The 25736-nt window shown below is 44.7% G+C and overlaps 1 protein-coding gene across 1 annotated transcript in view; it reads right to left on the reverse strand.

Annotated features, from left to right (window-relative positions):
• Positions 1-21071, reverse strand: part of fstl4 (follistatin-like 4) — a 187162-nt gene extending 166091 nt beyond the window's left edge. Inside the window, exons 1-2 of the mRNA XM_030362380.1 lie at positions 20785-21071; positions 7741-7903 (exon numbers count right to left, since the gene is read on the reverse strand). Coding sequence (XP_030218240.1) covers positions 7741-7893 — 153 coding nt within the window. The 5' untranslated portion in view covers positions 7894-7903; positions 20785-21071. The remainder of the gene's footprint in view (positions 1-7740; positions 7904-20784) is intronic.
• Positions 21072-25736: the final 4665 nt, after the last annotated feature.

A 25736-nucleotide genomic window follows, 5' to 3' on the forward strand; every position in this document is an offset into this window, starting at 1 on the left:
AGCCAGCTGTTCTTTATCTGACGTAGAGGGCCTTCAACTAATCAGGCGGTGCAGTAACTGGGGGCCCCACACAGGGGCCCCAACCTGACAAGGAAGGGTTTTTCTTTGTCCCTTCAGTATTTACTTATTTACACCTGTCCATATAGGAGAGCATATCCAAAACAACAACGGTATGCGGTATGCAGCTGAATGCAAAAGGAACACATAATAGGTTGACCACTGTGGTAAGCAAATGCCAATTTCTCATTACCTCAGCACTTCGTAGCCACTTATTATGGTCCCTATCGTCTGGCAACATACCGGGTATGTTTGGCTGCGATAAGCACGTTATAGCAGTGCACAGCAGGGCAAGTGAGAAGGATCCACTATTGGAACCTAACCCCAACCTTGTTTGCAAACGGCCTCTGGACATTATTCTGAAATGTTCAATTCAATGCATCCTATTGGTTGAAAGAAATTGGGTTAGTGTATACAGTTGAGTTTATATAATTGGTTTGTGCAATAAGAAATTTAATTTGGCATAATTCGTCTATTTATTATTTGTTTATTGCTGGAGTTATTGCTTTGTAATGCATATTAAGAAAGTCTCACATTTGAATGCTGTCACTTCATTGTATTTATTGTACAGCCTGATCCCAACATCTTCCTGCAGTACACAAACAAGATGCACGACAATATTGTGGGTTCTAGGTGGGTAAACAGAAAGCAATTCCAAAGATTGATTTTGTTTTGAAGCTCAATTTATTTGAATGACCTTTGAGTATGCAACAAGATACCTGGCTCTCCGACACCATCACCCCCACCACCACTGCCTCCACCTCCACACCAAAACAAAATTATATTGTTAGACATTGAGGATTTCTAGAAGAAAATGGGAGTATTTGTGAAGCATTTTTCATCCTCTGACATCTGACATATCTTGGCCCCCCGAAAGTAAAGCAACATTTCAGTTCCTAATGCTCCATTCTTCCATTCCTTACCAGCCCCCTGCTTCCTCCATACAAGTCCTGTTCACACATGTTTATTCTGAAGCACAGCGGGATCATTTCTTATTTCAGATCTGAACTTTTATTTTTACCCTTTTTAAGTCACGTTTCTTCCAGGAAAAGTGTTCTGGAAACAAAAACTAAAGAAGTGTACTCTGCTCGGAAATCATGTATTTGGAATGGATGCTCTTGGAAATTGCTTTCAATAAATTTATTCCAAGTATTTTAATTATGATGGAGATGAGGCTGGCAGGTGTTTCATAACTCGACTGTGGTGAACCGTGGACAAACTGGAACCCTACATGCACTCTAAACGGGTAAACATGAGAAAGCAAGGTGATAAAATGGATGCATAACCATTTTCTTTTATGTGTTATGCTACAGGTTCATACTGCCCTTTTTTCACCGATTTATTAAGCACACATTTACATAATTAACTGGATATATCTACTTAACATAAAACAAAAGGTTCATTGCTGGGGATTGAATTTAAAGTTCATCCGTGTTCTCATTCAAAGTTCACTTCACGCCTCTAGGTATTCTTCCAGTGTGCAAGCATCAGTTGTCCCCGGCATACAGAAACACCCCAGTCTGCCCCTCCATGGGCTACAACAAAACCATTAACCATGACCATTAACCTGTTCTCGACCTAGACTAGATGCCCAATTATGCTGTTTATCAACACAGTGTTTGTTGGTATACGGTTTGTTCATATATTAATACTATGAATGCTATATTATATGAATATATGTGTGTACAGTATTTTGTCTCACTCCCATCCGCCTCACCCCAGCTGTTATCAATCCCCCCCCCCACAAATAGTGTTTGAACCAGACTTCCCCTCCCATGCCTCATATGGACTGCAGAGAAGTTCCATTGTTTCAGAGATAACACCCCTGCGTCAGAAGGGTTTCAGGCAAAGAAGAATGGGTAAAAAATATACATTGATGGGGCCCATTCACTTGCAAGGGTGCATCTTTCCGAAAGCATCCTGCATAATTATGCCATCCAAACTCACCCGAGGGTGGGCTTTAAACTCTGCTGCCAAATCGACAGCTCTTTAGTTTCCTATTCTGGCGGGGAGGGAGATGGAGGATTAGGAATTTGTTTTTGCATCAGGGGATTTGGGGGTGGGGGGGGGGGGGGGGGGGGGGGGCAGAACCACAGGGGCAAGATGACATTCCACAGCAGCTTGCCAAGTTGGCAGAGCCGGCAGTGAGACGGACCCCGGAGCAGAGCACGAGGTGAGACAGACCCCAGACAGAGCAGGAGGTGAGACAGACCCCCAGACAGAGCAGGAGGTGAGACAGACCCCGGAGCAGGAGGTGAGACAGACCCCGGAGCAGGTGAGACAGACCCCAGACAGAGCAGGAGGTGAGACAGACCCCAGACAGAGCAGGAGGTGAGACCGACCCCAGACAGAGCACGAGGTGAGACAGACCCCAGACAGAGCAGGAGGTGAGACCAGTGGCGGCTGGTGGTTTTTAAAGTGAGGGAGGAAGGACTGCGTGCTTGGTTGCCATTGGCCTGCTTGCACTGTTGGTGTATGGTGGCATAAGAATGTGAGACTCAAGTTGTTTCAGGGTGTTTTGGTGAACTACAAAATAGCAGGGAGGGAGTTATGTGAATAAAATGTATACAAAGCCACCAGTGGCATCACTGTAATTTGAGAAGGAAAGGATGCAAAGCATATTAGTCAAATCAGGCCTACTATTGATTTGTAAAAGTAAATAAAAAAATCTGGGCCTATTTTTGCCCTCACTGACTGAAGTTATTTAGCTATGTTTATTTTCAGTTACAATTGCTTGTAATGCTACCAGTAAGTCATGCGTACCTAGCAAACCATGTAGCACTCACAACACTGACGTTGCCATTACTTCTGGTGACCTTGATTTTGGGAAGTGGTCTACCTCTTTCTTTCGTCGCTAATGCCCTGTTTACACCTACCCGATAGTGGGCCCCGATGGTGCCCGATGGCTAAATCAGCAGCTATCGTTATTACATCGGCAAATAGCGTGGTTGCATCGGGAAACACCGTTACTCTTCCCGGGAACATCGTTAGACAACGGGAAGAAACGGGAAGAAATGCTCAATGATCGGGCAACAACGGGCAACATCGGCAAAGAACGAACATGTTTGTTAATTTTGGGTCAATCGGGGTAGAATCGGTTACCAGGTGTTGCTATGGGCTAATCGGCTATAATCGGGAATAGAACGGGAGTATAACGTAAGACATCGCAAATCGTTCGGGAATTTTCCTGGGCACATCGGCTATATTCGTTAATCTTCCGCGCTTTATCCTGTTTTATCGTCTTTATATCGGCAACCTCAACACACGAAAGACCCTCGAGAACCCTAGAAAAATAACGATTGTGAGCAACCAGATTGTGTTAAGGAAGACCCTCAATCTGCCACTTGTGTATAAATAGGGGGTGATGGATGGATGTCCTACTTTTATAATTACAGGGTACTTCGCCCATTTAGAACCGGCGTTCTATTATTATAAAATCGCTATTGTAATATAAATAAATATATAAATAAATATCAGTCTAAACCAGTCTCCCGAAACCTTCTCCCGAAATGACGCCAAATGACGCCAAACGCGTCATTTGACGTGTTTGGCGTCATTCGAAATGACGTCAAATGACGCTAAACGCACTTCGGGTGTCTTCCCTGGCATACATCGTTATGTTATCGTTATAACATCGGGTATGTGTAAATGCTACCCCGATAAATTGACCCGATCATACATTTTTAGCCCGATGTCACCCGAATCACCCCGACTTCCACATCGGTGGTCCATCGGCCATTAGCGGCCATTAGCGGGATGGTGTAAACGGGGCATAACTTAGCACTGTAACTGAATGAATGGAATGCTTTTTGTAATAAGACGTTAACAATGTCCTCCGTTTCCAATGTTTCCATTGTGCATTTAGGATCTCGCTATCACAGATTTCACTTGCTCTGCGTCTCTCAGACTGAGAACCGCGGCAATGCAGACCGGGTTTGTTATCGACAGCGTTGCCAGATTGGGCAGATTTCCCGCCCAATGATAATTTTTCCAACCTAACATGGTTAAAAGTAGCCCAGTTGGGTGGGAAATCGGACCAATCTGGCAACACTGCTCAACATCCAGGGATCCTGCTTATTGGTTCATAGCGCAGACGGATAGATTTTTGCGCGAATCAGACCCCTTAAGGTCCCACCCACTCAGAGGAGGACTTTCCTCCTCTCTCCCATTGAAACCCATGTTATTCACCGGCCGCCAGTACTTTCGGGAAAATGAATGGTAGTCAACGGAGGCTGACGGAGGACGTTCCTCCCTGAAGTAATTGTCAATAGGCGATAGGGGGTGCTAATGTCCCTTTACCCAGGGAAACGAACATTATATAGTCAAAGGCAATAATGTAGTCATATTTAAGGGCATTAATTCATTACAATAGTCTGGGCAATCTACATGTTTTATTCTCAACAATGATTGGGTGGATCTTCCTCCCTCTCCTTAATGGAGAAGCCTCCACTGGGTGAGACCGACCCCAGACAGAGCAGGAGGTGAGACAGACCCCGGAGCAGGAGGTGAGACAGACCCCAGACAGAGCAGGAGGTGAGACCGACCCCAGACAGAGCAGGAGGTGAGACAGACCCCGGAGCAGGAGGTGAGGCCGACCCCAGACAGAGCAGGAGGTGAGACAGACCCCGGAGCAGGAGGTGAGGCCGACCCCAGACAGAGCAGGAGGTGAGACAGACCCCAGACAGAGCAGGAGGTGAGACCGACCCCAGACAGAGCAGGAGGTGAGACAGACCCCGGAGCAGGAGGTGAGACAGACCCCGGAGCAGGAGGTGAGACAGACCCCAGACAGAGCAGGAGGTGAGACAGACCCCAGACAGAGCAGGAGGTGAGACAGACCCCGGAGCAGGAGGTGAGACAGACCCCAGACAGAGCAGGAGGTGAGACAGACCCCAGACAGAGCTGGAGGTGGGCATGCTTCATCTATCATAACTATTGGGACCACTGCACGGCTGGGTGCTGATTTAGCATTTCTGTGCTGATGTGCGTGTGCATAAAAAAACAATAAATTTGGGATGTTTGTTTTTGAGGGGGGGTATTTGTAAACCTCATGTTGGTTCAAAATACTGACTGCATGTTTTTCGGAGAATGCATGTGCCAACAAACTAAGCTAAAGTTTCCCGCAGGGATCAGGGTTTTTTCCAGGATCTAGGCTCAGACACGTCTGTGGGTTGGTGTGATAGTGAGCCCCCCAACCAGTCAGCCTAATGCCAAGTCTAGCTCATTCAAAGGCAGCCACCTGAAATAGACTAGCGGAACATTGAGCAAGCCCATAGCAAAAGGAAATGAGGTATTCTGCAGATTACTAGGGAATTAATATACGAACACGATCCAGGCTAACAAATCTAATCTCTAGAGGATATTTATATTAAAAATAATCGTTGCTCATTGTATACAGAATTTGATCATTACAATTATTCATTTAAACTACTTTGATCTGCAGCTATGCCGGGTGGATACAATTGTCATAATAGTGTGTGACAATGGTTAGTATCGAGGGGTGAGGTTAGTATAGAGGGGTGAGGTTAGTGGGGTGAGGTTAGTATAGAGGGGTGAGGTTAGTATAGAGGGGTGAGGTTAGTATAGAGGGGTTAGTATAGAGGGGTGAGGTTAGTGGTTAGTGTAGAGGGGTGAGGTTAGTATAGAGGGGTGAGGTTAGTATAGAGGGGTTAGTATAGAGGGGTGAGGGTAGTCGTTAGTGTAGAGGGATGTGGTTGGTATAGAGGGGAGAGGTTAGTATAGAGGGCTTAGTATAGAGGGGTGTGGTTAGTATAGAGGGTTGAGGTTAGTATAGAGGGGTGAGGTTAGTATAGAGGGGTGAGGTTAGTGGGGTGAGGTTAGTATAGAGGGGTGAGGTTAGTATAGAGGGGTGAGGTTAGAGTCAAGAGAGGTTAGTGTCAAGAGAGGTTAGTACAGAGAGGTTAGTACAGAGTAGTTAGTCCAGAGTGGTTAGTCCAGAGTAGTTAGTACAGAGTGGTTAGTACAGAGTGGTTAGCACAGAGTGGTTAGTCCAGAGTGGTTAGTACAAAGTGGTTAGTACAAAGTGGTTAGTACAGAGTGGTTAGTACAAAGTGGTTAGTACAGAGTGGTTAGTACAGAGTGGTTAGTCCAGAGTGGTTAGTACAAAGTGGTTAGTACAAAGTGGTTAGTACAGAGTGGTTAGTACAGAGTGGTTGGTACAGAGTGGTTCGTTTCAGCTGTGAGAGTGGAGACAGGTGAGGCTCAGCCTACATCAGGCACAGCTGCAGAAGGTCCGGCCGTTCCTGAATTCATGTTTGTCTAAACCCTGAGGCTTATGCCCTCATAGTTATTATTATTCCACGCATCAACGCATCAATAAAAGTGCCTCTCCTTCACAAATCCCAGTCGACGCATTGGGAGCTTGCTAAACACTATACTAGGATAAAGCAATAATGACACCAGGAAATGTATTAAAAAGAAAGGAAAACGGAAGGATAATTGCAATAGTATTAATGAACTGACACATGAATAGGAATGAAAAAAATTGTGCAAAGTCTCTTAAGGTCTTAGATAGTAAATTCATTTCAATAATTAGCTTTTGGATTGAGTGAATCCAAAAGTAATTTAAACCGCATCAGCGTCAGATTCACCAGTGAACACAAACAAGAGGAACGCTGTTGCTGTGCAACCGCTTTAACGGCCTCACCTATTCACCTACACACACGGCTCCGTCTTATTAACCTCACACGTGTTGGCTCGTATCAAAATGTGCTCGAGCAATCACAGCACTTAGAAAGTAATTAGTTGAAGAAAGATTGTGTTTACCTCTAAGGTACAAAGGTAAGGGCATTTCACACTCATGTCATTTTTATTTTTATTTATTCTCCTCATTGTTGGACTGGATTTTAAACAGACGCTTCATTTTGGCTGCACAAAGAGCTCACGCATGTGACTACTGGCTGTCAGGTCGACACAAGAGGAGAAGGGGTGAAAAGGAAGACAGAAATTGAGGTTTTCTCAGCCTGCAAGGTAACCAGGCAACCATGTGCCCGTGTTTCCAACCAAGGCAAGAACACCGTTGTCCTGATGCAAATATTCTACTTCTTGCCAAACATCGAGTATAAGTGTCTTTTTAAGATGTTTTACCCAGCTCAAAGAATTCTATAAGCTTCATGAAGAGAGTGTGTGTGTGAGTGTGTGTGTGTGTGTGTGTGTGTGTGTGCGTGCGTGCGTGCGTGTTTGTGCATGTGTGTGTGAACGTGTAGGTGTATGCGTGGGTGTGTGTTTGTTTGTGTGTGTAGATGTGTAAACATGCACCTGTGCATATGCAACAGAAATAAATGTCAGTGTCGGATTTAAGCAGCTATTTTGCACTAATGGATGCAATGAATACTGTTGCCTGACCTAAATGCAGGGATTTAGTACTGAATGTTTCTGCAACGTCGCTAAAGAACTGAAATCGTTTGAGTAAGTGAACACCAAAACCAGCCTTATACTCGTATGCGTTTCCTATAATTCCCCAGAACCACGTTGCCATCACATACTAATGCTTCCATACCACAACACAGATCCTATACCATTAACATGACTTTAACTATGAAAGTGAAACTAAACTATGAGCGCCTCAACGTCCTCTCAGTTTCCATTCCCTCCCGTTCGCACCGACATGGACGCATGCTGGTGACGTACTTCCAGAGGTGAGCGACGCAGGGTAGGGGCACTAACCGTTGCGTGCGGCTCGTTGGGGGTGCCGACCGGCGAGGCGCTGGCCGTCTCCATCCTGTGCCTGTCTTTGCCGGTTCTGTGGGCTTCCGACAGAGTCCACACGGAGGTCCCTAGGAGAAGAGCGGCCACAGCCCACACGCCGAGGCTGCCCATCAGCTTCCACCTGCACACAGGGAAAGGGGGGAGGAGACATTTTGGTTTTAGTGTCCGAGAACCATTGAATCATCCAGGGACCAATTTGATCCATTCTGTTTACTTTTGTTTTGGTCTGGGTGCAGCCACACACACTCCCCGTGGAGGTAATCCCCCACCGTTGCTCTGCTTTTTCCCTGCTCCTTACTACCTAGAACAAGCCCTTACCGTAACTCTCTTTAACCTTAAACAACTCTTTGATAGTACATGAACCGTTACATTAAACTTAAGCATTCTGTATCAAATCACAATGTAGTTTCATTAGACTGACCGGTTAAAGAGAAATCGTCCCCTTTGTGTCTTCCTTCTGAATGTTAATTGCAGTGGAACAAGCCAACATGGGGGTTAGCTGGGGTATGGGCTCTGATCTAAAATCATGCAGCTTGTTCCCTAGCCTTCATTCACAGCTATTGTTAGCTTCATGTATTTATTCATGCAATACGTTCAACAAGCTACATCGAAAAGGACAGCGTAGTCGCAAAAAACCAAGACAGCCGCAGCGAAGTTCCAGTCTTTCTAATAAGGTTAGAATGCTTGTAACGGATATCACTGCATTACCTTCTACAAATTATGTTGAACCGAGTAAAGTTTATTCATGTAATTAAATTATAATGACTTTCTTAGAGGGCTTTACAGCCTCCATACAAACAGAGGGGAATGACATGAGGTCGTTCCTCAGGGGAGAAAGTATTCCACACAAAAGACCTCAGTGAGGCCATTAGCAAAAGTAAATCCTGGAGAAAAGACTTCAAGGAGAGATTAAATACCAGTCAGAGCCGACAATGGTCTAGTCGAGCGAGTGTTTACATACAAATGAATATCAATATAATCGGTGGAAGGAGGGGTACTATTATTTCACGAACAGGGGGGCTAATAATGGGGTATTAATAATACCCCATTACTAGCCCCCCTGCTCGTGAAATAATAGTAGTATAATAATCTCAATCATGATGATCAATAATACCGTATTATTGATCATCATGATTGATATTATTATAGATTGATAATTATATCTGTAAGCCCCCCTCTTAGAAGCAATGTCAGTACAGCACCTGAGGTAAAATGAAAGTGGCATTTTACCTCAGCATTATAACCACTACAATTGGCAGTGACAACAATAGACATTGGCAGGGTCTGAAATCGTTGCCATAGCGATTAAACCTCACGTGTTGGACACGAGTGCGCGTGCCTGTGTGTCTGTTTGTTTGGGTGTTTGCTGGACTACAAAGGGAAGACAGTGAAGGAGGTTTCAGTGGGATTCAATCCAGCCCTTGCCAGGCTGCATGTGTTTTGACCACAGGACTTCAAACCCCTCTCTTAGGCTGGCACACCAAAACACAGCACTATGTTCATACACGGTGGGCTGTGGGAGACATCTGGAATCAGTAAACACTTCTGTTTCACTCTAGTTGGTTTGTATTTTACCATTTCATTATATATGTTAATATTCAAATCACTTGAATGAGATGCTTCTGTTTAGTATTAAGATCGGTTGGCCCCTGCATGTCCATTCACAGTCAAGCATGAGGCCACGCACACAAGCCTGCGTGCATGCTCACATACACACAACAGCACGCTCAAACACACACAGGCACACACACACACACATGCAGTTCCATTCACTCTCAAACATGAAGTCACCCACTCAAGCATGCATGCACACACACATGCATGTGACTCTACGCTGACAAAACACACGCACGCAGTTCTATTCACTTTCAAACATTAAGTCACACACACAAGCCTGCATGCACATACACACACACACACACACACACTGACGCTTAAATAACATGACTAATGTTTGGCTTTATTATTAAGAACAAAGGCAATTGATAAAAGCACGAGCCTTTATCGCTTTGACTGACTGCCGTAGTTGTCTGATACTGTCATGAGAATGACATGAGACACAGATGGCTGTATTTCTCAAACCTCATTAGATGTTGTACATGTTAGAGTCCATCAGACGACTTGATTTGTCTCTCACTTAAAAATTGATATTCATAGCATTATCTCAAATACATTTCTTGCATTATTAAATTTAGCCACGGAATCCTCCAACTACAAAAGAAAAGGCAGAAAAAAGTCTAGAATATCTAGCCAGCTAGCCCTTGGGCTAACTGTTCCTCATGAATGGGAGCTCGCCCTTGTGATTTCCTAATGCCCTCCTCCAGGCCATGGCGATCACACACACACACACACACACACACACGCACACACACGCACACACCACGCACACACGCACGCACACACGCACACACACACACACACACACACACACACACACACACACACACACACACACACACACAGTAGGCTACATCCTTACTGATTTAGTGATGCATATGAACAGACTTTATGAATGTGAACGTTCACCACTGCGCATAGAGGGCTGTGTGAACGCTCGTGCACACTGCAAATGTACACAGGGAACCCATTGCCATCTAATGAAAAAGTAGCTTCAAGGACCGTTGTGAACTTCAACCATCAGGGAGGGCTTCTCCAAGGAAGTCATTATACCGTTTAAAGAGACCACTCCTCTTGGTCCACTCCTCAACACCCCACAGAGAGGGCTCCCCTCTCCTCTGGCCCCTCCCCTGCCACTTTAATCCAATCAGACTGTCCCGTTGGCACTCATTTCCTCCTTCCGAAGCCTCAAGCCTCTCTTTTCCTTCCTCTCCTCCTCCTTATTTTCCTGGTACCGGTGGTCTAGTGGCTTTTCCCTATTGCTCCCTCCTTTCTTTACTTTTCTTCAATTATCTTCGAGACTGGTCACTAATGTGTGTCCTGCTTGTTTTGTCTTTTGTGCATTCCTACTCATGTGTTTGTCGTTTTAATCACATGAGAAACATTGTTAAAGGAGACATATTATACCACCAGGTGTGATTCTGATTAGCCATTACAAACCTATGATGTAGAAATCAAGAGTCCAACACAGCGCTACAGTACAACTCAACAGCTTCTTTAGCTTTCTAACAATGCTGAAAAATGCTGCCATCATATATCCTATACAGAAATATATATATGTAACCTAAGGAAAGAGGGTTCATCTGGCACATGGGTGAGCTAGGTGAGGTCGTCCAGCTTCATTGCGTTTTTCCAGGGAAGGCTCAATCCCCGGCCTGCTTGCCCGCTGAACGGCTACGGACGACGGAGCGGCGCTGATGCTGAAAGGCTCGGTGCATAATGCGCGGTGGCGGTCAGCGCAGCACATTAAGGACAACAAGCATATCAATCACAAGCACAAGCAGTCAAGAGGGTGCACAGTCACACGTGCCCCGGTTGCCGTGCCAACGCCACAGCCGTCTGTAATACATTATGGCTTAACCTACACGGTAAAGGGCGTGTTTCTCACTGTATTTTTTTCCGGCGAGGTCAAAGCCATTGGAGCGCTTTGTATTGCCGCACTGAGATCGAGAGTGGGGAGAAAAATGTTTGGCAACAAATTTGATACGGCCCCTGGGAGAGCCTTTTATGTTTGAGGCAAACATAAATATTCAAGACTGTTTAATGCCGTTCAAAATGATCGGTGTGTTTAACATAACAGGGTGTCAGAGCCTTTTATTGCGACCGAACAAGAACAGACTTATTGGAATAGACATAGGCCACATAACGATAGGAAAAAGCTCCCGTGTTATGTGCAATGCTATTTTATTTTTAACTGTTATATAGCCATACAGCCAATATAGTCGACGTTATTTTAACGAGTGTATCCGGGTGTGAGTCCATTTTCTTTGAGACGAAGCCGGAGGGAGGCAGCGGGTGACAGAGCACTCGTTCTGCTGGATGGTAGAACGTGAACGAGGAGCCAGGCGTCGGGGGCATCCTGCCGAGCTCTGTGCTCCAGGTAGCTGCTGTCACCATTATCACCGTCAGACACTCTCATCCCGGCAGGGGGGCTGAATATTTAAAACCGGCTGAGCTCGAAAGCATGAGAACACATTGTATGCAGAGCCGTAATCGGCAAAAGACTGCACACTATTGACTGTCACAAAGGACGACAATGGGCATTTCGGTACATCACGGTGCATTACGCTACAAAACACGGAGCAGCAGGGGCGGGCTTCCCCCCCTCTGTCAGGTCCCACCCGGCGTGCAGATCATGGGGCAGCTGACAGGTCAGGCTGCAGGCGGGGGAATGTTAGACATGAGCATCTTTGCTCCTTCACCGTGTCACCGTTCAAAGAAAGATCAATAAAATGCTTGGCCACCTTTGACGGCTACAACGTCGTCGTCGTCGTCGTCGTCGTCCCCCCCCCCCCCCCCCCCCCCCCCCCCCACCACACACACACATTTATTTTTTCTCCCTCCATCTGCTTAGCTCTCACCCTGCATGCATGATGTCTTCATATCCCCCGTTCCTATCACGCTAGTGAGTGGAGGCTCCTCATTGGAGGCTCCTCATTGGACCAGAAGGAGTCATGCTTGTCTATCGCCAGGCTTAAGGCTATATATTATATATATATATATATATGAGGAATGAATCATCTTACGTGAAAGCAGCATAAACCAGTGAAAGGCCTGTATCATCAAGACAGCCCCAGGGTCTATATGGTTCCCTGAACACAAGGAAAGAGAGGGCCAGCAACGGCTTATGAATAGCAAAACCATGACGACAACAAAATATCACAGGAATTTGCAGGGATATAGTCATGTGAAACAGGTTGACTGTGCAACTTCATCTCTCGGTACATTTTTCCCCCGTTTTGAGAGAAAACCACCATGACTGTGGTCTGAAATATAAACACTTGGATGGTAGCGATTCACGTGGATGAAAAATGTGTTTGTTTGTTCGGTTTTTCTCTTTTTGAAAGCGGGACAGCAACAACTATTTCTCCTGATATTCATTTCAAATTGGAAACAGCAAGCCTTTGCTAATATAGCATCTAAGCCTCTCCATGTCGCTGTGCCACTCAAGCACACGGGTCCAAAATGTTTTGCTCAAGGCTGCCTCAACAGTGGAGTTGGGGTAAAAGATATTGTCAACGATGCTGACTGGATTAACGCGGGTTTCCCAGGGAATTCAACAGATTTCCTGTCTTGTCGGCCAGTAGCGTATCTTGGCTTCGGGCGACCAAAATACCAGACCATATAAAAAACCATCGATATAGCTTTTGAAACGTTGACAGTCTATGAACAGCTTTGTCAGTAACTGATTTTTCCTTTGATTTAGAAGAGGGGGGGGGGGGGGAAGGGCAACGTGTGTCAATGGAGTAGCTTAGTCTAATAGAGCAGGAGGTCTCCCTCAAAGCGTCAGCGCTAGCCTTAACAAGACGAAATGCTTTGAAGCCCATGACTTTGTGGATCACAACTGTGTACCGAATGTATTTTCAGCTGACATTTTCTTTCCTCTGTAGAGACTAATAAGAAACTCCAGCCTTCACGGGTCTCTCTCTCTCTCTCTCTCTCTCTCTCTCTCTCGGCTCTCTCTCTCTCCTCTCTCTCTCTCTCTCTCCTCTCTCTCTCTCTCTCTCTCTCTCTCTCTCTCTCTCTCTATCTCTCTCTCTCTATCTCTCTCTCTCTCTCTCTCTCTCTCTCTCTCTCTGCGATTGGCTATTCTTCTTGACAGGATTCCACAGCCAGGTCGGTAGCCTCCAGGTGTAAAAAGCCCACATACTGCTTCTTGTCAGGTGTGGCTAACCACACACATATATACACAAGCACACACGCATGGCTGCACACACATACATGCACTGACACAGGACAGGAGGTTAAGAAGGACCATTGTGCTATATATTGAAGACCTGTGTTGTATTTTTTACACTGGACCCTTACTCCAATCATTTCGGGTATTATGGACTAACTTCAACAGGAATTTTGAGATTGGTCCGGTGTTGAGCAAGGCCAAATCAATTTTTCTTGTCAGTGTTTAATTGTGGTCGATAGTGTTTAATTGTGGTCGATAGTGTTTAAATGTGGTCGATAGGGTTTAAATGTGGTCGATAGGGTTTACATGTTTAAATGTGGTCGATAGTGTTTATATATGGTCGATAGGGTTTACATGTGGTCGATAGGGTTTAAATGTGGTCCATAGTGTTTAAATGTGGGCGATAGTGTTTAAATGTGGTCGATAGGGTTTACGTGTGGTCCATAGTGTTTAAATGTGGGTGATAGTGTTTAAATGTGGGCGATAGTGTTTACATGTGGTCGATAGGGTTTACATGTGGTCCATAGTGTTTAAATGTGGTCGATAGTGTTTATATGTGGTCGATATTGTTTAAATGTGATCGATAGTGTTTAAATATGGTCGATAGTGTTTAAATGTTCTTTTCCCTCACTCTCCACCTCATCCCTAACTCTCCACCTCAAGCTGGTGTGTAGTGAGCGTTCTGGCACCGATTGGCTGCCGTGCATCACCCAAGTGGGTGCTACATATTGGTGGTGGTTAGTGAGGTCCCCCCTTCACTTTAGGCGTCTTTGAGTGTTATTAATTATTATTATTCTTCATGTTTAACCTCTGTTTTCCTTTTATTCCTAGTCTGTTTTACATAGTTTTGAATGATGACTATATGCTCTGTAAGGTGACCTAGGGTGTCTTGAAAGGCGCCTCTAAATTAAATGTATTATTATTATTATTATTATTGTCTGTGTGTTACTGTGTCCAATCAATACCCCGCAATGAGATGACTTGTTCGCTATTTCAAATCACTAAAGCAGAAACGTAGATGTAAAATTAGTCTCTTTCATCAGAAGAATTCAGAATATTAAACACTTTCAATTAAAGTTTACAAAATAATTTACCATTTTGTCCCTGTTATTAAAATTGAACATCATTCAGCGAAAATGAACGTCAAATCATCTATTTTTTGCAAGACGCCCTGAACGCTGGGAGCGTTCTTCTCATGACGTTGAAGTGCCTCTCCCGAGACACTTCTGACCGGGGGAACGCCGCGTCCGAGAGAGGGTTCAGCTTTCCGCAAACGTTTAGTGTATAACCACAGTATGTGTGGATGTGTGGAGCTTATTTAGGTGTCCACTTCCCAGAGAAGGTTAAGCAGGGTTAAACATTCTTACAGAATGACGGTGCTTAAGTAGTTACACAAACTTTGGGTGGGCTACAACATCGGGGACAACACGCCCACATGGTTCAGGGAACGCACATCCAAACGATTTCAAACTCTTCACCGAACTTCCTTGGGTCCACATTAGGACCCCCGCCAAGTGTGAAGTCGATCAGATGAATCATGAATCAAAACCATGAATCAATACCAATATTCCTTATTAAGAGTCAAATAGTTCTATATGAAAAACAAAATCTGCTTGTTTTAACATTTTCTTTCCACAACAATCCCTTGAGGTGAATGTATCTTTTTCAAAAAAATACTGATTAGGAACAGAGAGCAGCGCATTGGAGCGGAAAACCAGGAAAAAATAAAGAACATTGGAGATCTCGGTCTGGTGAATTACTTTCTCTACTCATTAATATCTGGTGCAACATTTCATTACCCCAGGTCAACTCAAAGAAATCACTTTAAAATTCACAATTTAAAACAACTTTGTTCTTCTTTTTTCCTTTTTCATTAGGGAACAATGACAATATCATTGGGACAACATAGTTTAGACAGTAAACTTAAACATCGAATGTACTTAAATCATTCATCTTGACCGGGGTTTTTTTTCCACTACTTTTCCATGTGTCCGTGCCAGTGGAACCAAACCACTGCTCAATCAGCACAGCTCTGCCCAGATTGCTTAGTGTTCAATGTCGGGCCACCAGCCAGGTCCACCTGGATGGTGAGCCATAGTAGTGGAGCCCCTGGTGACATACAGGTGCAGTAGCACCACAGCACTCTGTTGTCAATGGGTGCTACATATTGAAGTCAGAGAAGCAGCACTCTATTCCAGACGACCAGGAAGAGGACAAAACGTCAGACAAGATGGCCATCTTTCTTTTTGGAGATCCTGGCACTGTCACATGACTGACACATTGTTATAAATTGAGGAGGTTTGAAGTGCTTAACATGCTCAAATTCAAAGATGTGACAGCATCCTTACTAACTAACAACTAACTAACTAACTAACTAACTAACTAACTAACTAACGACTCAGAGCCCTAATCCATGCAGGGAAGGAACTTGCCCCAGTGAGAAATGTTAGAAACTTTAAGGGTGACTGAAGCTACAAATAAAACAAATTATATCAGCCATGGACAGATGGCTGATATAATTCCTTTTCTTTCCAAAGTGGGCAGTGGTGTAACTATTCATAAACCCATTAATGATAATAATAATAATACATTTAATTTAGAGGCGCCTTTCAAGACACCCAAGGTCACCTTACAAAGCATATAGTCATCATACATTTTTAAAAGCAAGACATTGTGGAAAAAATAAATAAATAAATAAATAAATAAACATAAGCAATAAGAAATAAAAAAAAATAAAAAAATAAAAACAGTGATCAATAATAATAATCAGTAATCAACTCTGAGGCCTATAGGATTAGAGTAGACGGTTGTTCACCGTGGTTGTTTGATGGTGTTGAATAACTGCAGCTGTGTTTGTTCTTCGAGGGCCCAGGTAAGAAGGAACTCTTCCACCAGCTCAAATGGAGACAAAGTAACAGAGTACCACGAGCCATAAAAAAAAAGTGTTTGTTCCCCTCCGCTGAACACATTTCCTCTCTGGCATGAGAGGAAGAGGAAGTAGAGGAGGAAGATGGCGAAAAGGAAAGGAGAGGGGCAAGAAGAAGTAAATGAAGAAGAGGAGGGAAAGATGGAAGAGGAGAAAGCTGAAGTAGATGAGAAAGAGTAAGATAAAAATAGAAAGAAAGAGGAGGTAAAGGAGGGAGAAGATGGAGCAGAGAGGAGAGGAGATTGAGAAAAGGAGGAAGAGGAGGGGGATGTTGAAGAGGGGGATGAGAAAGACGAATAAAATAATGAAGAGGAGGGTAAAGTAGAAGAGGAGGAAGAGGACGTAGAAGAAGATGAGGAAAATGTGTAGGAGGAGGACGAAGAGGTAGATGTGGAAGAGGAAGGTCAGACGATGAGGAAGATTATGAAAGGATGAGGAAGAGGCAGAAGGTTACAATAACAGAAGGCAGGGCTAAGAGGCCATGGCGAGAGTACACACGCCCGCATGTGACAGGCTGCCATTGAAAAAGTCTGCCCGCCTGAGGGACGCGTTCACCAAACCCACACCAAACCAATACTGCATCTGAGCTGACCTCTCCGTTACCCCTCTACTCATTTCCCTCCCCCCGGTTGTTGTTTTTTTCCTTCCCCCTCACTTTTTTTCAGGGCAGGCGTCAGCTGCCGTGATTCAGGCTGAGAGCTGGTGGGTAATATTTGCTTGGAGCGTGTCTCTCTGGGAGCGGCGATCTCCAGCCGTGCTGTTGTAATAGGGCGCTGCGGCTGCAGTAAAGGTCACATCTAGAAGTTCAACATCAGTGATCAGAATTTCAAGTGAACCGTGTTAGCTGCTGTTCGCGGGCCCTTGCTCCCAGGGGTCTTTCGAAAGCACGCGCTCTCGGACCCCGTTGGTTGAGTTGGAAAAAAATCGACCTGAAACTATGTGTGGGAAGGTGTTTTGTCTCGGAACATTTTTCTGTTGACGTGTGTTTGTTTTTTTTGTGGTGCGTGTGTGCTGGTTTGTGCGTGTGCGTGTGTGTGTGTTCTTGTTTGTGTGCGTGTGTGTGTGCTTGTGTGCGAGTGTGTGTGCGTGCGCTTGCCTGTGTGTGCGAGTGTGTTTGTGCATGCATGCATGTATTTTAGTGCCCTTGATTTTATGAAGGTGTTTTGTGTCTGAGTGTCTTTGCTTGTATATGTGCAGGCATATGTGTGTGTGCATGGAAGCGTGCACCTGAATCACCACATGGATGTGTTTGAGACACACACATGAAACAGGCTCCTTGGCTGCTGTCATTTGTGTCAATGCCTCTTGCAGAGCTAGCCACAGAGAGGTAGCAACATCGCTCCAATTCCAAAGTAATCCTCTTGGCTTCATTACAGGGCTGATGCTCCGTGCTAGCGACCCACCACTCAAATGGGCGTCCAGTCCCTATTACTTTATTTTCTATTTTTTAAAAAATCGGACAGGAAAACAACCTTTTTTTCCAAAACAATATCTGACTGGCTCTGATAGTCCCAGCCAGAAGAAAACGTGCTCTGTCTGTCTGTCTGTCTGTCTGTCTGTCTGTCTGTCTGTCTGTCTGTCTGTCTGTCTGTCTGTCTGTCTGTCTGTCTGTCTGTCTGTCTGTGTAAGAGTACATGCATGCGTGCCTGATGTGCCTCATGTGTTCGTGCGTGTGTGCATGCGAGCATACTTCATGTTCGTGTGTGGGGGAAAGAGCCTTGTGGTGATAAAACCCAAAGCCGCGTTAGTGGTTGCACGTAAATGTGCGTGTGTACCCCCCCCCCCCCCCTCCTTTGTGTGTGTGTGTGTGTGTGTGTGTGTGTTGTGTGTGTGTGTGTGTGTGTGTGTGTGTGTGTGTGTGTGTGTCAGTGTGTGTGTCTGTGTGTGTTTGTGTGTGTGTATGTGTGTGTGTGTGTGTGTGTCTGTGTGTGTTTGAGTGTGAACTTCTCTGTGTATGGCCAATGGGGAAAATTGCTTTTTGGTGATGAAACAAAGGCAGCTCTTGAAAAGACAAGAGAACCGCACGGGGTTAAACGTGCACCAGTCACGAGGAGTGAGGCATTCTAATTGATATGGAGATTTAATGTAGTCCTAATTAAAAAGTCATACTGCAGTACAGTACTCGATCATTTATTTGCTGGATGGCTTTGTGTCGGGAGATGATTTATGAGTGAGGGCTTGAGATGTGCCACCACACTATGACCATAACACTTCATTTAAATGAAATTAACTGTACATGCATTCACTGTGTCGACTTAGTGGAAAAAACCGAGCACTGGGAGCCCAGACGAATACCAACGAAAACCCTGTCTCTGACTGACGCTAGTATTTGTGTTATTGCCTACCCATACATTTGGTCTGTATTTGTGACTTACAACAGAACCTTTGAAGGGTAAGGCTGGCCTCATTATGCACTTATCGCCTTGCAGACGGCCCGATGAAGCCCCTTTGGAGGCTCTGGGTGACCAGAGAGAGGCAGGAGAGGATAACATCACGGGAAGATGGGACTGAATGGGATAAGGAGACCCACGGACACACCAGGACAGCAGCGGCTGCTGGTCTCGTGTTTGATGGAGAGCGTGTTATTATTAAATGTAGGGGGCATAACATGAGCCATCTACAGTGGTACAGGTGATACAGAGGTAGGGGTTGCATGCATGATACATGTCGTACACAGCTAGGCATTACAAGTATTATGCATGACAGAAAGAGGTAGGCGTTACAAGTATTATGCATGTCATATAGATGTTACAAGTTGTATGCATGTCATACATAGGTGTAGTAAGTATTATGCATGTCGTACAGAGCTAGGTGTTAATAGTTCTATCACGCATGTCACATGTAAACACAAGCAACATGTTACAGCATCTAGCCGGATTCACCAAGACGCTAACAGTTTGCCCTTTCGCTGAGGAAAGACAACATTATAGATCTGTGAAACATAGACACAGGGGAATTATTAGTGATTCCATCTATCTCGGCCACTCTCTCTCTCTCTCTCTCTCTCTCTCTCTCTCTCTCTCTCTCGCTCTCATCTCTCACATCTCTCTCATGCTCATTGCATACATGGGAGGGAGATTATATCGTTATCTTAATACAACAAGAAATTGTATTAGATATCGATCCCTCATGGAACGCGTGTGTGGGTGGGAAGATTGCGTGCGCGAAATTAGTTGTGAGACGCCCCCCCCCCCCCCCCCCCCCCCCCCCCCCCCCCCCCGCCCCCACCCCCCACAAATACCCGATATTTTCCAAACCAAAGTTATGGTGTTAAGAAGTTAAAAGGATTCAGAAGACGAATTACAACGACCGTGTGTACAACCTTTGACGCTGTTGGACAAAGCGATATGCTGGGTGCGGGCGGGGGGGCGACGCGGACCACGGGAAGGTTTCAGCACCACGGAGAGCGCTGGTGCAATACGTTGATGCGAGTGCGCCTACAAATCATTCCCCACTTCCCAAATGGATGCTTTTAGGACTGAGGCGAGCAATGCGAGGGGGGCATTTGCGGTGGGTAATTGGGGTAGCCGACGTTGAGGAGCGCAGACACTCACCACTTTAGTAGTCTACGATTGGATTTAAAAGCGGCTATTGTTATTTTGGGACTCACAACTTGAATGCAGTGAAGCTGTTTCAGACTGCTGCTGCTGCTGCTGCTGCTGGAGAATGGAATTCAGCCCCACCGTGGAGGTCTGAGGGAACACTGTAACTCTAACGTATCACGCGGGGTCTTCTGCCCTGAGGAACTCTCCCCTGCATCCCCGCGCCCTGGCCCAAAGAGAGGGCTATTGCCGGGAGGAACAGGAGAGACGGAGAGCCGCAGGCGGACGCCAGATACGCGTTATTTTAACCCAATATGTTTCATTAACACTTTCACCGCTAGGACCGGTAGAACGAAACGGGAGTTTTGGTTATGTGATTGTTCGTGCATGATTTACATGAACAGCCCGTGCTGCTGCGACGACATCCATACATCAGTGCGTGACATGTAGTTAAACGCTGTCACATCTCCTCAGTGACATCCTGCTTGCACCGGTCACCTCTACAGGCGGATCCGTTCTCCACAAACGCTTCCACAAACTAATTCCAGATTAAAGAACGCCGGTTCTCCCATTTACGTAATTACGCACTAAACACCATCTCTGCAGTCTTAACACTAAGCCACTAGGGTCCCAACTAACACACACACACACACACACATACACACACACAGGCCAAACTGTTATACCTTTCCTAAACTACGCAGCAAACCCAACTCAGTAACGTATATTTTCCTTACCTGAGGTATCCAGAGGAAAGAGAAGAAGAAGAAAAAAGGAAAAAATGTGTGCGACTATGCCACCGAACGATTCGCCCTCGGCGCCAGAAAGTGTTTCTCTCTTTAAGTCCACGACTGGAGTCTCTTGGTAAGCAAAATGAGCCTCTCGGAGTGAATGAGGTGCTCTGATGTGACAGTAGTGCGTTGTACGCGTCTCGATGAGTCTTCAAACTCTCAGCAGCGTCGCTCCATTCCTCCCGGCTCGGTTTCCCGCTCTGACGGCTCTGCTCCCCGCCGCGGCTGCGCTGCCCTATTTCACGCTCTTTCTGACGTCACGATAGCTGCATACCAAATAACACGCGGCTGCATCTGCAGATTCCACACCTGCGTGTGTGTGTGTGTGTGGTTGTTTATGTGTGTGTGTGTGTGTGTGTGTGTGTGTGTGTATGTGTTACTTCTGCCTTGAGACCGCCACAATTAGGGCGGCTGTCATGTATTCAACCCAGAGCACGTTAACATTGAGTGGTAGTCAGGGATTAAAAAGTAACCCCTTCATGGGAACATGTATTGAAAAGGCATCCGAGGGATGTCCATTAATATGTTTACATTTTGTTTCAGTTTGAGTTTTTCTTTTTTACCTTTGTTATTTTCTGGATGCTATATACATTAGAGACCCCTGGGTGTCCTTGCAGTCCCGATGTATTAGATCTGCCCTGAGTACACTGGCTCATCAAGAGCGCTGTGGAACTTTTCAAAAGCGGTTAGACATGCGGGGGGCGTATGTCGAGGCTTGTCAGAATCAATTTCACCCTTGATCCGTCTTTCACCGCAGATTATCTGGTTGGATTACTGTGATTAAAAATAATAATAAATGGGTAATATATGTATAAAAAACTGTTAATACAATATAATAATGAATGATAGTAAAATACGTCCACTGGCGTGTTTTCTGCTGTAAGGACGGTGGTGTAATTTGATTGTTTTTTTATTGTGCGATAGAGAGAGAGAGAGAGAGAGAGAGAGAGAGAGAGAGAGAGAGAGAGGAGAGAGAGAGAGAGAGAGAGAGGGAGAGAGAGAGAGAGGAGGGAGAGGGAGGGAGGGAGGGAGAGGGAGGGAGGGAGAGAGAGAGGAGAGAGAGAGAGAGAGAGAGAGAGAGAGAGAGAGAGAGAGAGAGAGAGAGAGAGAGAGAGAGAGAGACACACACACAGACAGAGACACAGAGAGAGACACGGAAAAAGACACAGGGGGATACAGAGAAAGAGAGAGACTGAGAGAGAGAGACAGAGAGAGCGAAAGAGAGAGAAAGAGATAGAGAGACGTCGGCATGTCTGACATGGGAATAGTGGCACCATCAAAATTGCATTTGGCCCTGAATTAATCATGCTTAATGTAACATTTATATAAAAAAACGAAGAGAAGAAAATGAGGCGAAAGCTCAAAGAAAATAGAAGAGGAGATGGATAAGGACCAAAAGGGAACCTGTTTAAAGATGGAGGTAAGGCGTAAGCAACTGGTGGATAATCATGGGAGTAGGAGGCAAAACGGGAAAGAAAGATAAATAATATGGGAGAGAGGGAGGGAGGGAAAGATCAATAAAAAGAGAGAAATAAAGAAAAAGTGAGAAAATAAGTAGCTGCTGTTTTGTCTCTATTGACAATTGATAAACATTAGTAATTAAAGTAATAATAAGTAAAAAATGCTCATTTAGAATACAAAAACTGTAGAAATACAGATAGACCAATGTATTTGAGTGAGCAAGACAGAGAGTTAAACCTTCACAGCCAACACATGTTCAGCTAGCTAGGGAAACTATTTTACTAATGACATCAATAAGAACCAGACAAATGATTAATCTCTCTCTGACACAGACAGACACAGCTGCCCACACATAGACGCACAAGTTCACGTACACACGCACACAGCTGCCCACACATACACACACAAGCTCACGCACACACTCCATTTGAGATCTATTATATTGATGAGTACAGTTCAGATCAATTCATAAAGCTAAGTGCATTCTATGAGATCTTAAATAGTAAAGTTCACAGCAGGATCTTGGGGGCATAACTTGAGTGCCAAATAAATCACTCCTAAATAGTGCAAATATTAGAACGACACAATGTCGACTCAATGAGCATACTCACGCACGCACACATGCACACACACTCACAGCATCCCCATATGGAAAACAATTTGCACAACAGAAAGAGAAACAAATAGTGGGGATGGTTTGGCATTCGAGGAAGCCCAATCATTGGAATGACATTCCACATTTAGGTGTTATCAGTTATTATACGTGCATGTTACAACTCAACAAACAACAATCAAAGAGAGTTAACTAATCCTTGTTTTTGTTAATTGTCCGTTATTTGATTTTTTATTGCAAATAATTCTTACAACCCTGAAACCATTAAACCATTTTCAGTAGCTTAGCACGTCTCCTGGAAGGCAGAGGGGTTGGCTTGTGTCTTCTGCCCTCAACCCATAGGGACAGGTGGAACACATGTGTGTTATGATATAGAGGCACCATGAGGGGGACTTCACTATGGTTTGGTTTAAACGTGGCGTCTTCAGTGGTGGTCTCATGCAAGTGTCGTGCAATCCTTGTGTATGTCTTAATAGAATGTTGGTGTGCGCACGCGCGTGCGTGTGCTTGTGCGTGTGTATGTGTGTGCCCATGTGCGTGTGTGTGTAGAAGGATTTGCTCTCTGAGGGAAGAACCTGATGACACAGGCTGTTACTCTACTATATGCCCTATGTCCACCTCCTATCCACCTTGTACATGATGTGTGTTTACAGTTGTAGGCACGTGACTGCATGTGACTGCCTTCATGCATATGCTGCATACACACAAAAACACACATGCATGCGCACACATACACACACACACACACACACACACACACACACACACACACACACACACACACACACACACACACACACACACACAGAAAAACACACACACACACACGAAAACTCTCCTTCAGTCTGGGCCAATGTACATAAAGACGGACAAACATACATTAACAGTCACTCACACAGCTCATTTAGCAGTTCAGTATCTTGCTCCTAAACGGCATCAAGAAAAAGCTACAGGTGCTGCTGTATAATAAGGAACTGCTGCTGCTGTTGGCATGGGGACGTTATGCAGTCCATTGAGTTTCCTAATGATTCTAATTTGTTATAACAACAACGTATCCCCCTCTTGCCATCTCATATTGAGTCCCTCCAGAAAGACACAATGCCTCAATAGAAGAGTGTTTGTCGTACATGCAAACAGACACATTCATGGATACACACAGAGCATGGATGGTGTCCCATTAGCTAAGGACAACACACACACACACACATGCCTGCATAAGGCCCACAGCTACTCTACAAGCGACAGCAGCAGAAGGAGGCCTGTGCTCCTTCAGGTGTTGATAGTCAGTACAGCTTCCAGGGATGTAAGCCGGAGCCTTAGCCACCATTAGCGCCAGCGTGCTAGCGTGGCTTTCATCTGTTTCAGCCTTCAAACTATAAAATATGTACAGATCTTTTTAAGGGTGTACCCATTTAAGGAGCTCGTTATTCTCTGCAACCAGCAATGGAAACAATCCATGTTAGGCATCTGAGGGCAGGCCTTGTGTAATCGATGGAAGATAAGTATTGGTATTGGTAATAACTTTTGAAAGAATTACAATTGTTACACAAGAACTTGCTTACAGCATATTAAGGTGATGAACTGGCCATTGAGATCACAACCAAACAGAGAACAACCGTATTGGCTTTGTGTGTGTGCAAGTTTGTTTATGGGTGCATTTGTGTGTGTGTGTGTGTGTGTGTGTGTGTGTGTGTGTGTGTGTGTGTGTGTGTGTGTGTGTGTGTGTGTGTGTGTGTGTGTGTGTGTGTGTGTGTGTGTGTGTGTATTTATGTGTGTGTGATACCCCTTATTAGCTTCTTAATTCTAGCTTTTTGAGGCCTCCTGCATGTAAGCCCACTGCTTACATATTGCGCTCAGCTGTATCATGTATTCAGGGAGTGGAGTCACTATTTACTCAGAAAGCACTAGAACCCTCATATCATACACACATATTCCTATTACATATTTTCCCATTCAAATTGTGTTTTTTCCAGCCTTTGTTTTTGTGGACTTCTCCTTTGCGATACTTTACAAATTATATTAAAGGAGGGTATAATGTGCATGCAACGCAAAATAATGGAGCACTATGCTTTGAAAGCACTGGACTTAATTAAATTTCCGGACTGAAAGAAATACTTGGAATATGGCAACAATGTGACTTTAATTGAATTAATATTCCACCATTGATTGCTTATAAATTAATGGGTACACATCTGACACTTCCCAATTGAATCATTTTTTACTCTGTGATGTAAATTATGTAGCTGGACCCAGCAATCCACTGCTGATGTTCTGGTGACAGGTCTGATAGGCTTGTGTTGGGAGGACCTTGTCACTCACTTGTCAGGTGACCATGACCAATCGCTTTGAGACAAAAGATACTTGGCTTAGTAGATTGGTGAACATTCAGAGTTGGTTTATATTTCATATGCATGAAATCATTGGAAATTCTGTATTTTTATTTACAGATAGATTTTTTTCAACCATTTCAATAAAATGAAATCACATGAATGCACAGATATGTTCACACACACACACACACACACACACACACACACACACACACACACACACACACACACACACACACACACACACACACACACACACACACACACACACACACACACACACACACACACACACAGCGGAGTTGGAATATGTCTGTGCCTCTGAGTTGAAAGAGTTTTCTTATGAGGAGCAGAAGATAAGATACATAGAGAGGAGAAAGACAGTTTATTTACATCTGCATCATAGCATATATAAAAATATATGCATAGATTTGTCTGTGTGTGTGTGGTATACAGCTGTATGATTTATAGTGGTGTATGTGTGTGTCCATCCA

This window comes from Gadus morhua, chromosome 7 (genome assembly GCF_902167405.1).
Source record: "Gadus morhua chromosome 7, gadMor3.0, whole genome shotgun sequence".
Lineage (NCBI taxonomy): Eukaryota > Metazoa > Chordata > Actinopteri > Gadiformes > Gadidae > Gadus > Gadus morhua.